This window comes from Aotus nancymaae, unplaced genomic scaffold (genome assembly GCF_030222135.1).
Source record: "Aotus nancymaae isolate 86718 unplaced genomic scaffold, 86718_ANA_hifiasm-v0.15.2.pri h1tg000064l_1, whole genome shotgun sequence".
NCBI lineage: Eukaryota > Metazoa > Chordata > Mammalia > Primates > Aotidae > Aotus > Aotus nancymaae.
The window spans coordinates 3,654,029-3,669,026 of record NW_026988479.1 but is presented as its reverse complement, the minus strand read 5'-3'; the positions used below and the strand labels follow the sequence as shown (position 1 = coordinate 3,669,026).

The window sequence follows — 14,998 nt, the reverse complement described above, 5'->3', positions numbered from 1 at the left end:
TCTGAAATGTATTGAAAGGATTGCATTTACATATAATCTGTTATCACACTTACGTGTTCTTCACAAGTTATAAAGTTATAAACAAAAGGTTGGTAGTATAGAGCAGTGGCAGCAAGTAAACCCAGTAAGAAAGTTAAATTTACCCAGTAACCGCTTGACTTCTGTCACCCACTGCACAGATGTTGATGAATGCCAGACCCCAGGAATCTGCATGAATGGGCACTGCATCAACAATGAAGGGTCCTTCCGCTGTGACTGTCCCCCAGGCCTGGCTGTGGGCATGGATGGACGCGTGTGTGTTGGTAAGTGAAACATTTTATAATGGCCCCACTGTGCAAAATGAACTTTGAAAAATGGACAGATGTATTTCTATACAATGGAATAATATTTACTATAAAAAGAGTGCATGCTAAAACGTGGATAAACCTTGGAAAGATTATGCTAAGTGAGAGAAGCGAGTCACAAAACACCATACAGTATATGATTCCATCCATATGAAATCCCCAGAATCGGCTAGTCTATTAAGCAAAGTAGATTCGTGTTAGGAGAGAGAGGATGCGGGTGCTGGGAGAGTGGAGTGGGAGCTGAAAGATATTTTTGAGGTGATAAAAATGTTCTAAAATCAACTATAGTGATGGGTATACATATCTGTAAATATGCTAAAAACAATTAAATTGTACACTTTAAAGGGATGTATTCTATGATATGTAAATTATATATTAACAAAGCTATTTTTTTAATGGGCAGAAACCCTCAGATAGTTCCCTTCAGAAGGCTCTTATGGGATACAAGTCAAAAATGCTGGAGGAAAAAATACATCTTTAAACCAGCATCCTTGATAATATTAGATAACTGAATCCTAAACACAGTGCATATCAGTCTTATAATTAATAACAGATAAGATATGTAATGGGGGCTGGGCGCAGTGGCTCACGCTTGTTGTAATCCCAGCACTTGGGAGGCCGAGGCAGGTAGATCACGAGGTCAAGAGATCGAGACCATCCTGGTCAACATGGTGAAACCCCATCTCTACTAAAAATACAAAAAATTAGCTGGGCACGTTGGTGCGTGCCTGTAATCCCAGCTACTCAGGAGGCTGAGGCAGGAGAATTGCCTGAACCCAGGAGGTGGAGGTTGCTGTGAGCTGAGATAGTGCCATTGCACTGCAGCCTGGGTAACAAGAGCCAAAACTCCATCTCAAAAAAAAAGATATGTAACAGGGATTATAGTTAGAGGTAAGTAAACTCTTGGTTTTACCCTAACAAAACTTAAAATATAAATATTGAACTTATATCAAGAGCTCGAAATGTTTTCAGTTATTCCTCATCACCATGCAGCTAGCTGCAGAAGCAAGAGTATAAAGAAGTGTGAGCAAGAGTCTGAGCAAGGATATGTGTTTTATCTAAGCCATGCAGATTCCTCTAGGATACTTTTGTCAAATTGATCCCATGAAAATCAATCAGAAGTACCAGGCTCAGCTTTGAAGAGGTAGGCAAAACAGAAGTGTCACTGTCATTTTGGAACCCCAACAATATGTTCCAATGATAAGGATCGCAGAGTGAGTAGTAAAAAGGCATTTAGTGAAGTTTTCTCTCCAAAATGCTTTCATGAGGCTTCTAGAGTGAATTAGCCATTATGTACCTTTTGTTTTTCAGGTTGTACAGTAAAGCATAGAAACGAGATTTCAAAGTATATTTGAGAGATAGAATATTCTTAGACATAGTTAATACTTTACTCTTACCTATGAGAATCAAAACATTTGGATCCCAAGAAGGAGAAGAAGTGGAGAATTTACAGATGGAAATAATCTATTCACTCAAATTTATCCACTCAACCCAGTTAAAGATTTATTTCACACCACGAAGTTGTCAGCACTTTGTTCATGGATATTTCAAATACAACAGCTAGAAAAATATAGCTTCTTCCTGCTTACAGAGCTAAAATATTTTCAGTTGCTTTAATATACTTACTTGTTTTTTTCCTTTACCTAAATGATTCTGTTGAAATATACCATGAGTACAAAGCCAGTTTTGGAGGGAGAAATTGTTTTTCTCTTAAGCAACCAACATGTGAGTCGTTGTTAGGAATTCAGTAAAACATAAAAGTTGATTCTCTTGTTTGCATCCAGAAAACACGTCAGAAATTGTCAGAAAGCCCCCTCCAGTTTTTCATCATTGTGGTCATTTAAACTTTTTAAAATAAAAACATTATTTGTCATGTGTGTAAAATCATATATTACTGTTTCCATAACGTGCTAGATGTGCTTTCTTCACGTCTTTTGGCTTGATGTTACTTTTAGACCCATTGATTCTTTAAATTTGTGATGAGGCCTGGCTCAGTAGGTCATGCCTGTAATCCCAACACTTAGGGGTTCCAACGTGGGAAGACTGCTTGAGCCCAGGAGTTCAGGACCAGTCTGGGTACCATGATAAAACCCTGTCTCTGCAAAAAATAGAAAAATTAGCCACGCATGGTGGTGCGTGCCTGTAATCCCAGCACTTTGGGATTCTGAGGTGGGCAGATTGCTTGAGCTCAGGAGTTCAAAACCAGTGTAGGCATCATGGTGAAATCCTGTCTCTGCAAAAAATGCAAAAATGACCCAGGCATGGTGGTATATGCCTGTAATTCCAGCTACTTGGGAGGCTGAGGTGGGAGGATTGCCTGAGCTCTGGAGGTGAAGGTTACAATGAGCTATGATTGTGCCTCTGCACTCCAGTCTGGGTGACAGAGTAAGACCCTGTCTCAAAAAAAAAAAAAAAAAAAAAGAAAGAAAGAAATGAATCACTGTTATGAATTACTATTAGGATTAGCATTTTAATTTTAGATCTCTTTTTTTATTTATTTTTCTTCTGTAGATATTAAGATGTGGTTTTTTTTAAGTTTCAGATAATTAAACTACAATTTTAACTAGTATGTTGAAATACAACTCACAAGCAAGATATAAACAAAAGGCAATCATATTTTTATCTTTCCCATTCATTCAAAATTTATTTTTAAGTTTATTCAGTGATGCAGTTTAATAAGTACGGAAGAAAACTCAGACCACGTGATAACTACTGAATATGCTTAGATGACAAAAAAATTCTAAGATGACAGAAAGAAAAAGGACTTCTCTGTTCTTCCTTTGCTCTTTTGTTGTTTTGAGAATTAAATAAAGCTTTGAATGGTGTCTAGAACATAGCATGTCCAATAAGTTAACTACTACTGATATTATTGTTATTTAATTAGAATAGTGACACCATATCTAGGCCATAGTCTTAAGAGTTGCTACTTAAGTTATAAATAAAGGTTGATATTAAAGAAAGAAGAATAAAATAAAGTTAGCATTTTGCATCCATACACATTTTACCCATGGTATGCAGATCTGCTAATTACCTGAGGAAGTTTTTAATTTTTTCATTTTTTAAGAAATAAAAGGGACCAGACATGGTGCCTCATGCCTGTAATCCTAACACTTTGGGAGGCCGAGGCCGGTGGATCACCTGAGGTCAGGAGTTCGAGACCAGCCCTGCCAACATGGTTAAACCCCATCTCTACTAAAAATACAAAATTAGCCAGGCATGGTAGTGGGTGCCTGTAATCACAGATACTCAGGAGGCTGAGGCAGGAGAATCACCTGAACCCAGGAGCTGGGGATTTCAGTGAGCCAAGATCACTCCAGCCTGGGCGACAAGAGTGAGAAGAAAAGAGAAAGAGAGAGAGGGAGGAAGGAAGAAAGGGAGGGAGGGAGGGAGGAAGGGAAAGAGGGAGGGAGAGAGGGAGGGCAGAGATCGGATAACATATGGAAAAGATGCCGCTTAGCATTTAGGGCCAGTCTGTCACCAGCACATTCAAGTGAGCATATTCTGATGGTGCTACTGGTATTGTTCCTCTTATCCTATCCACCCGTATACAGTGGATTAGTTACATTTGAATAGTATAATATGAGCTATGTTGCCAGTTTGGGGTCTTGGAACAGGAAAAGATCAGTAGGGAGATAGTGAGTTATCTCAATTGATGGTTCAGTCAGTTACAGATAGAACTCCTTGTTCTGCTTTTCCTCCCTTCTCACTACTGTACTTTACTAGTCTTAGAAAAAAATAGAAGAGGGAAGTAAGGTGGTCACCATTTTCTGAGTATTTCAAATGTGTCACAGGCACTGTGCTTACTACTTAACAAATATACTTTCATTTACTATACAAACTGTATCCTTATTTGATGAATAAGGAAGATGTTAAGTAATTTATGTAAGGTTATCTTGTGGGGATCTGAACCTGAAGAAGTGTATGTCCCTAAAACCCACACGTAAGTTATGCTACTTTCTTTTTCATGAAACTTCCGGTGTTGAGTACTCTAAAGAGATTAATTCACCTGTAATGTAAACTAAACTATCACATAACAGGTCTCACTCTTCCAGTGAGTTCCATAGGCCTTTTATCTGCTTGCTTCCAAAAAATCCTGCATGGCATGTGCTCTTAGTCCAAAAGCAGAAATAACTTTGGCTGTTCATAGATGCCTTCCAAGATAATTGGTAATGTCCAAAGAACTCACAAAAATCATATCGGAAATCATGAACTATGTTGTATTTGTGCAAATTTGCCTTCAAGTCATCTGTGTTTGTGTCTAACTCAGAGGGTATGTTACCAAACTCAGCCACAGCAGAGGCAGAAAGCTTCACTGAGTTGACTCCTCAGGGATGGGGCTGGTGAATCCCATGGCCTCCTTCCATTTAAGCACACACATATCTCATTTTTAATGCAGCCATAAATCACATTGTTTTAATCAGAAATGCCCCCAGGTCATAAGAAATTATTGGATGACTCATTTTGCATAACAAGCAGATAAAAATTTTTCCAACAAGTTGTGAATAATTACAGATATTTATAATAGAGGTTATCTCTGGTGAAATTACCAGGTCAGTATACTGCTTAAAAATTGTACTGGTTCTCTGCCCTTTATGATCTGAGTTTTTTATAGTTCACCATTTACTGTCTCATAAAGTTGTAGGATATTTTATGAGAATTAAGAGTGAGAGGACTAAGCAGAACATGCTTCTTTAAGGTATAGCCTTACTTACTAGAAAGAAGCATTTTGGAAGTCACATAAGCCTTGTTTGAACCCCAACTCAGGCACTGGATATTCAAGGACTTCAAACTACTTAGGTAGTGCTGAACCTCATCTTCCTCATCTGTAAAGTGCTCATAATGACCACTCCTGTAGAGCTGTTGACCTGACTGTTCAATGAGATCATGTCTGAAAGCAACGAGCACAATGCCAAGAGCACATATGGTAGTTAACTATTTTTATAACTGGATTTACTGAGTTTCTGAGGTTGAAACAGTCACAAGCAGTATCCTGGGAGTTGAAAAGAAAGACCTCCTAACTCAAAAAGTGGCAGTAGGAAATCTCATGCCCAAGCAGTATCACCTCAAGGTAATTTAACTTCATTGACTTCATTGTTTATGAGAACTTCCAAAATTGAGATAAGAAGTGTCATTTTGAATATAGTATAGCCAGTGACTAGAGCTCAAAGTATTCTTTATAACTGTAGAAATATCCTAGGTTCCATGAAAGGTTTGTGAGGATAAATGGGACAATGGATACTGTGTAGCTTATAAAACTTATTAAAGAAAAAAAATAGAATCGGAGATACACATTCATACTTACCCTCACTCAAAAAACATTTGTTGATTTCCTAGCACTATTACATGCTAACGATGCAAAATCAAAGTCTCAGATGCCTGGCTGGCCGACGTGGTTCACACCTGTAATCCCAGCACTTTGGGAGACCGAGGCGGTTGGATCATGAGGTCAAGAGATTAAGACCATCCGGGCCAACATGGTGAAACCTCATTTCCACTAAAAGTAGAAAAATTAACTGGACGTGCTGGTGCTTGCCTGTAATCCCAGTGACTCAGAAGGCTGAGGCAGAAGAATCACTTGAACCCAGGATGTGGAGGTTGCAGTGAGCCGAGATCGCACCACTGCACTCCAGCCTGGCAACAGAGTGAGACTCTATCTCAAAAAAAATTATAATAAAAATAAAAAATAAATAAAAGTTTCATATGCCCTTTAAAAACTGCCAATCTAGTGACCAGGGTAAAAAGAAGCTTTCGGTTTTGAAATCTCTTTGTCTCTATCACTGCCTCAAGTCATTGTTTTTCTATCTCCTTTAGATACTCACATGCGCAGTACCTGCTATGGAGGAATCAAGAAAGGAGTGTGTGTCCGTCCTTTCCCTGGTGCAGTGACCAAGTCCGAATGCTGCTGTGCCAATCCAGACTATGGTTTTGGAGAACCCTGCCAGCCATGTCCTGCAAAAAATTCAGGTAGTCACATGTGCTATCTTCATACTTGATAAAGAATCAAGAAATGCAACATTAGATATTTGGCTAAAGAGAACATCAGCTCTTAAGTGTTTCATCATTAATTTTAACTGAAGAAAAGAAATCCAATCTTGTATTGATATGTGAGGCAGACAGTAAGGAGATTTGGCTTGTGTTTATATATGATTTCTAGGCCGACAGAACACACGGTGAATAAAAAAAATCTATTTGCTGGCTGAGTGTGGTGGCTCACGCCTGTAATCCCAGAACTTTGGGAGGCTGAGGCAGGAGGATCACTTGAGGCCAGATGTTCAAGGTCAGCCTGAGCAACATAGTGAGACCCTGTCTTGGCAAAAAGAAATTCTTAATTAGCCAGGTGTGGTGGCACACACCTGTAGTACCAGCTAGTAGGGAGGCTGAGGTGGGGGAGATCACTTGAGCCCAAGGGTTTGAGGCTGCAGTGAGCCATGACCGTGCCACTATGCTCCAGCCTGGGCAACAGAGCGCGATGCTGACTCTTTAAAAAACAAACAAAAATCTATTTACTTATACAGTTATGATGATTACAGGAGGTTTTTTTTTTTTTTTTACATGAACGTGATAGCCTCAATTTCCTTGATCTGTGCTGTCATTGTGAACACAAATAGCATAAAATTTACTTACGACTTTCAAGGTTATAAACGCAAGAACTCAATTTGATTTGTTTTTTATATTTTGACACCAAGTGATCTCAAGTCACAATCTCAGGCAATAGTTCCAAACTCTTGGGTCAATAAGATTGACACTTATCTATTCATACTTTCACTAAACCCATATTTAATATATGTAAGTTCAGTAGGGATTCTAACATAAACACAATCTGTATTTTTCCTTAACTTTAGGAGTAGTTCAGAATACAGGCAGGCAAATGTATAAATTACAATTTAGTGTGATTAGTGCCTTAAAAGGTTCATACAAAAGCATGAGAGAGCACAGAGGAAGGAGCAATTAGTATCCCAGGGTAGCTGAGAAGGACCTCACAGAAGGGGCATGTTTAGTTTGGTCTTGAAACAAATAAGAACTTTCCATGTGGAGGATACAGGAAGGCATTCCTGCAAAGGAAATGTCTTGTAATTCCCTTAAAAATCTTAAATAGATTCTTCAAACATGGAAATAATGATTTGTTGCATCTGGAAGAATTACTGAGTGTGATTTTTTTTAAAAAAAATAAAGATAATGAGGAGAATCTAGCTCTAAAATATACCAAACTGAATTATACATATTATCAAAGAAGTTCAAAAATTGGTGTAAGACTAGACAAAAAGCTAAGTGAACTAATAAAATGAATCTAGAAAACTGAATATGAATAGGAATTAGGATATAACAAAGCATTTTGGAGCAGCGAGGAAAAGGATTAAATAATTATTGTTGATAACTTTTGGAAAAAAGTATTAAGTTAGGTGCCTACATTAAACGTTAAAACATAATTTTCATATAGAATATAAATTCTTTTTTATTTTGTAATGGTAAAAGACTTTCAAAGCAGGCCTAAATAGTAAAATACACAAGTAAACTGGAAAAAATATTTTATGTGTCATTTCTTCATCTTTATGGAATTTACATTAATCCATAAGGAAAGTTGTAATCCACTATAGAAAAAAGAGCAGTGTACACAAACAGAATTTCATGAAGTAGAAATGCCAATGAAAGAATACCATATAAAAAGATGCCTACTCTCCATAAAATTAAAAATAAAATAAGGTGCCATTTTTGTTTATCAGATTGATATAGATGATTGATTATTCCCAGTGATAATGAGGATATTAAAATGAATACTCCCTTATACTGCTGATAAAAGGATAATTCGAGGACATTTTTGGAGGGGAAGAACTATCTAAAACTTTATAAGGGGGATAAACTTTCAGAGTTTTACTTGCAAGAGATCCTAAAGATATAATTAAACTTCGTATTATTTATGATAGTTGCTAAAAGTTGGACAAAATGAATTTCACCAGTAAGAGATTGATTGAATAAATGTGATACTTCTACATAACTGAGAAAACAATATTAAATGGCTTATTAAATGGGATATTGACATGACATGCCGGTGATAGAGCACCGAGGAGCCACGTCTGCTTCTCCACTCACAACCTCTGTGACCTTGGTCAAGTTACTGCGCTTCTCTGTGTTCCCCTTTTTCTCAGTTGTAAAAAAGAAAATACAATAGCATTTAGTTTGTGGTATTGGGAAGATTAACGAAATTGTTAGATGTAAAATGCAGAACAATGCCAAGCACTTGGTAAGTACTATAACCTACATTTTGACTGTTACTATTTTATTAGTGAGAGGAAAAAAAGTTAAATATCAAACTTTGTTAAGACCATTTAGATTTTTCTTGAAGTTTCTGTATGTAGAAAATATTCGTAATATTTATATATATTTATAATATTCAGGATGATGACTACAAGTGATTTTATTTACTCTTTTATGTTTATGAGTTTAGAATTTCATAATTGCGTGCCAGAAAATGGTCATCTTTTTCACTTTAAAAATTAATGCACAAATAATTTTTCCCAATGGTAGTTTTGAAGTTATAAAAATGACTTGTATATGAAATAGATATTGTTATTTTTAATTCTCTTATTTATTTTTGTCATACAGCTGAATTCCATAGCCTTTGTAGTAGCGGAGTAGGTATCACTGTGGATGGAAGAGGTAACTCTTGTTAATTTCAATTTTATAATAATCATATGACATAATTGTGTAGCTTTATAATTATAATATTTATATGAGCATATTCAGTATGAAAATATAATATTATAAAATAATGAGATTAATTATCCCCTTAAGCAGTGGTTATAAGCTGCATAATATTAAGTGTATGTAGATGCACATTTTCATCTTGGATAAATATTTATCTGTTAAATATGCGTTGTTAAAAATGTCACTAACAAACTGCTCTCCTGATTTCAATAATCATTGCTTAAGAAATGTATAGATGTGGCATTTATATTAAAAAAAGTATAAGTCAATTTTATGAGAAACTATTAAGTAATGGTGCAAATAGGGTTAGAAAAATAAATAGTATTAAAGAGACATTTGATATTAATCAAGTTTGGGATATACTGGCTGAAATAATTTAAGACTATTTATACCTAAGAATAGTAAAATATTTCTCTCCAAGTCAAGAAGTAAAATTTGCTAAAGTTTTTCTTGCTTTCAATTTTCTATTATGGTTAACAGAATTCCAATATGGAATCTTGAATGTATAAGTACATATGTGTTTATAATTTTCAAGTTCTTTTATTTTTAGTATACATATAGATTCATTTATATGTGAATAAAACTGGGGTGTTATTTATCTTCACTATATATGAACAGGTATATATAAGAATATATATATATATTATATATATATTCTTCTACACTTGTGTTTGAGAAGGCTTTATTCATATTATAAATGGTAGGCAGTAATGTTGAATCTTTATGATAAATATCCAAACCAGAGTAAAAAGTAAACTTTTACAAGTACATTTTTCCTGAGTATGAAATGAAAGACGTTTCCAAAGCATTTAAAATCTTCCAAATTATTGAAAACAATAGCATCAAAATTTGAGCATAGTGACCAAAACTTGATTTGAGGCTGACTCTTTCACTATATTCCCTGTCAATAGAGCCTCCCTAGCAGAGCCAGCCACTATCTGAAACTACTTGGTCATTCACACAAGTACATCAGTGCACAAGTCCCACTACCCCTGTGTGATATAGTAGTAGTAGTCATGTTCATGGCTTGTTATAAAACATCATGTTCTGAAGCACCCATGTTTTAAGTTTACGCTTCATTAATTTCAACTTATCAGCAAAGAGAAACACTTATTAAATAACATATTACTCAGTTGACCACAAAAAAAGTAATAAAATAGAAATATCCTGTACCTTTGGGGACCATAAAATTATATGGGCCACCCTAATAAATCTCTGTCTTTTAATTAGATAGTTACAGTATCTATCAAGTTGACTTTTCCTTTGGATTTTGAGCCAACAGCCTATAAATCGTCTTTATTAATTTTATTGTAAATACAGTCATATTTCATGATTTAACTCTTTGAATTTCTGCTAGCTGCTTTCATATTTCTTTTGATTTACCAGTGAAGTGTCCTATATCTCTCAATTTTATTTTCTTACTCCTTGTTTTCAGTTCCTTTTCCTTTCTGAAAGGCAGGCAAATTGTGAGTTTGCAGAGTCAAACACTTCATATGTTGAATGGTCTTTATTAGACCTACATTTATCAACAAACAATAACATGTGTAGGAGCATTCAACTTTTGATGTTTAATGCAGATATCAATGAGTGTGCTTTGGATCCTGATATATGTGCCAATGGGATTTGTGAAAACTTACGTGGTAGTTACCGTTGTAATTGCAATAGTGGCTATGAACCAGATGCCTCTGGAAGAAACTGTATCGGTAAGTTATTTGTTATATTTATGCAAGAACCTTTCATATAGTTTAATCCCAGATATATTAGAAGTAAAAACACAAATAAATAACTAAAACTAAAAATCTTACAGTTTTTCTTGTTTCCTTCATATTGCACATTGATATGAAAGTATCAGAATCAAACAAAGTTTGATTCTTGTAAAAAATTACAAAATTAAAGTATATGCAGGAAATAGGCTAATAATTGAGTATGTGTTAATTTGGGAAAAGAATATTTTAAATACTAAGTGGCACCACAAAGAAGTTTGTTACTTCTATGGGCAAGACTACCATAGCTTTTCCCATGATAGTGTAATATGTGTACAAATTGTGACTGCATCACAATTTTCTTTTTTTTTTTTTTTTGAAATGGAGTCTTGCTCTGTCACCCAGGCTGGAGTGCAGTGGCATGATCTCTGCTCACTTCAGCCTCCGAATCCTGGGTTCCAGTGATTCTCCTGCCTCAGCCTCCTTAGCACCCAGGAGGCTGGGTTATAATGAGGTTGTTAGGGCAGGTTGTGATCCAAATTGGCCAGGCATGGTGGCATATGCCTGTAATCCCAGCACCCAAGAGGCTGAGACAGGAGAATCACTGGAACTCAGGATGCAGAGGCTGCAGTGAGCAGAGATCACACCACTGCATGCCAGCCTGAGTAACAGAGTGAGACTCCATCTCAAAAAAAAAAAGAAACTTATGATGCAGTCACAATTTGTACACATATTACACTATTGTGGGAAAAGCTATGGTAGTCTAGTACATAGAATTAACAAACTTCTTCATTGCACCACTTAGTATTTAAAATATTCTTCCCAAATTAACACATACTCAATTATTAACCTATCGTTTTCCTGCATGTATCTTAATTTTGTAATTTTTTATTAAGAATTTGACTTCAACTATTAACAGGTCAGTATAGATGCAAGTAAGTTAAGAAAATAAAATGTTAGAGGTTGAGAGAATTTTTACTTTATAAACAATCAGTTCCCACAATATATCTAAACATGACAACTAAGACAAAGGTATTTCCTTTTTTAATTTATAAGAGAATGATTGAAAAAACTCAAGTATGTAATTTATGTTTAACAAAAGGAAGGGGAGGAGGATGAAAAGGTCTGACAATCTTTTATTGTTTTCTATTAGTGCGTATATTCAAGAATTTGCAAAGAATCTAAATTTTCCCAAAAAGCACTTGAGTCAACTTTTATAAAATAAATGTTATTCAGTCCATCATTGTATATGATAGTTTTACAACTAATCACTGATGGCTTTTACAACCAAGTGTTAATGATTATGATTAGGAAAGGAACAGATTTTTCTGTGTTTCTGGTAGTGGCTTTTATTATTGAACATATTCATTTGATTTGGAGTTGAAGACAAACATCCAGATGGATGTAAAAGCTATATTTATATTATGTGCTTATAATAGATTTTGATCACTACAGGGAAGAGTACCAAGCAAAGATTATTGAACATGTATAAGAATATACAAACATGCTAGCTTTTATTCTCCAGAAGTAAAGTCCAAATTTTCCCTTTTTAAATAGACACCAGTAATGTTGGATCACAACCTGCCCTAACAACCTCAGTATAACTTGATTACTTCTATAAAAATCCTGTTTCCAAATAAAGTCACATTCTGAGATACTGGGTTTTAGAACTTCAACATACTGTTTTTAAGGGACACAATTCAATCCATAGCATAGAAAAATGGGTTTAAAAATTGTGATGCAGGCCAGACACAGTGGCTTACACCTGTAATCCTAGTACTTTGGGAGACTGAGGTCAGAAGTTCGGTCACCTGAGGTCAGGAGTTCGAGGCCAGCCCGGCCTACATGGTAAAACCACCCCTCTACTAAATATATGAAAATTGGCCAGGCATGGTGGCATATGCCTGTAATCCCAGCACCCAGGAGGCTGAGGCAGGAGAATCTCTGGAACCTGGGATGTGGAGGCTGCAGTGAGCAGAGATCACGCCATTGCACTCTAGCCTGGGTGACAGAGCGAGACTCCATCTCAAAAAAAAAAAAAAAAAGAAAATTGTGATGCAGTCACAATTTGTACACATATTACACTCTTAAGGGAAAAGCTATGATAGTCTAGTCCTTAAAATATGTTAATTTTTAAAGTATCAAGATTCAGAGTTGTAGCAAAAACAAGATCAAGAAGGGAAAAGGTCAGATAAAACACAAAAGAATATTATCAGTGGTGATGGAATTGCAGATATTTCTCTGATCTGTTTTCTCTCCACAGTGTCAGTATATTGCTTAATAAGGAAAAACTGTTATTTGCAAGACTAGAAATGTAACTTTAAGTAAAAGGAGTTCTTCACTGTAAACTAGAGTGTTTATTTCTTTTTGTCACTAACTACACTTGCAAAAATGAAAGGATAGAAGATTAAAAAGTGAGGCCAGGTGTGATAGCTTATGCTTATAATCCCAGCACTTTGGGAGACCAAGCTGACCTGAGGCCAGAAGTTTCAGAACAGCCTGGGCAACAAAGTGAGATCCCATCTCTAAAAAAATTTGTTTTAAATTGGCCAGGCATGGTGGCATGTGCCTGTAGTCTCCACTACTCTCGGAAGGCTGAGGCAGGAGGATTGCTTAAGCCAAGAAGTTCAAAGCTTCAGCGAGCTGTGATTGCACCACTGCACTACAACTGGGGCAACAGAGTGAGACTCTGTCTCAAAAACAAACACACAACTCATTGTTAGCTTCTTAAACTAGAATTTTAGATATATTCTCTAGGCTCCTCTGGACTGCTAAAGGAAAATGCAAAATACATCATTTCCATTAATAACTAACTGTTTTTGAGATAAAATAATGGAAAAAGTTTAATGAATGTCTTTTGTTTAACTGATGTTTAATGCATATTTAAACCATCTGGGACATGAAGATATGAGGCATTCTTTTTAAAAATTTTAATCACAAAAAATGCCTTCTGTTACTTTTATTATACATAAGCAAGTACACAGGCAAATGAATTTAAGCTTTTGATATATTTTATGAGTGCTTTGAAAATATATCAAATATAATATTATTATAGGACTAAAAGCAAGTGAAGTAGAGGTGTGCTTTTCCAAGCTAGCTCATACTTTCCAGGGATTTAAAAGCATCTTAAAAGTAGCCACTAGCATAAAAATATCCCATTTGAATAAAACTAAATACATTTTGCTTAGGATAAAGAGTATGTTGTGATACAGAGACTATGTCACGGAGAAGAGAGAAATAAAACAAATAATAAAATTAAACATTGCTGCCTGCTGTAATGCATGCTTAAATATGTGTATCTCCTATCTTTCAATGGTTGCTTTCAGACATTGATGAGTGTTTAGTAAACAGATTGCTTTGTGATAATGGACTGTGCCGAAACACGCCAGGAAGTTACAGCTGTACGTGCCCACCAGGGTATGTGTTCAGGACCGAGACAGAGACCTGTGAAGGTAAGAGCTGTCTTCCTTGCCTTATTTGTGAATAATGTTTGTTTTACATGTTGAAATAGAATGTCAGATATTTGTTTACTGTTTTCTGCTTTTCAGAGCCACTCTGATCTGTTAGTGTAGAAACCTGAATTGTAATGGAAAAGCTAACTCTTAGGCATTTTATTTATTAAATGATTGATATACCCAAGAAGTTGGCCCACAAAATATTTAAGGCCTAAGTAAAAATGATAACTTTAGTAAGTTTTTAGTCTGAGAGAATTGTCCTTTCCATTTGATAATTAAAAGTTGTCATTTGGGTTTATAGACCATAAACTAGTGTTTAAAAGCTTCGTTTTCTTCTAATCACGTATTTTTGCAGTGGAAGTTACTTAAATGAGTTAGATGGTTAGAGAAGTCCTCAGTTTCAGTGAGATACTGGTTAAGCAGTGAGCACATCAAATTATGTTTTTGTATCTTGATCAAAATGCTGTATATTTCAGAATAATCTGTGGTATGAATACTAGTCATTGTTCCTGTTTAAGTCTCACCGTGTGGGCCTACAGAAGGGTCCGATACCATTCTCAAATCCAGTTACTACTTTGGAATAGCAACTTTTAAGAAAAGATTTCATCTTTGTTGATTGTGGAATAGCCCTTTTTTAATCGTTAAAGTATTTGTTTTTTTCATGACGCCACAGCCAAGAAAACTGCAATAGTAATATTATGCAAAAAGATATTAACGTTCTCTCTTCATCTTGCTATTTAACTTCAAAGCATTCTTGTGAACAGAAACCAGTTAGGACTATAGAAGAAGATGC

The 14,998-nt window shown here is 35.6% G+C and overlaps 1 protein-coding gene across 1 annotated transcript in view; it reads left to right on the top strand.

Annotated features, from left to right (window-relative positions):
- FBN2 (fibrillin 2) overlaps positions 1-14,998 on the top strand; it is a 263,918-nt gene that overhangs the window by 158,423 nt on the left and 90,497 nt on the right. The window contains exons 15-19 of the mRNA XM_021664917.2: positions 180-302; positions 6,156-6,308; positions 8,946-8,999; positions 10,625-10,750; positions 14,077-14,202. Coding sequence (XP_021520592.2) covers positions 180-302; positions 6,156-6,308; positions 8,946-8,999; positions 10,625-10,750; positions 14,077-14,202 — 582 coding nt within the window. The remainder of the gene's footprint in view (positions 1-179; positions 303-6,155; positions 6,309-8,945; positions 9,000-10,624; positions 10,751-14,076; positions 14,203-14,998) is intronic.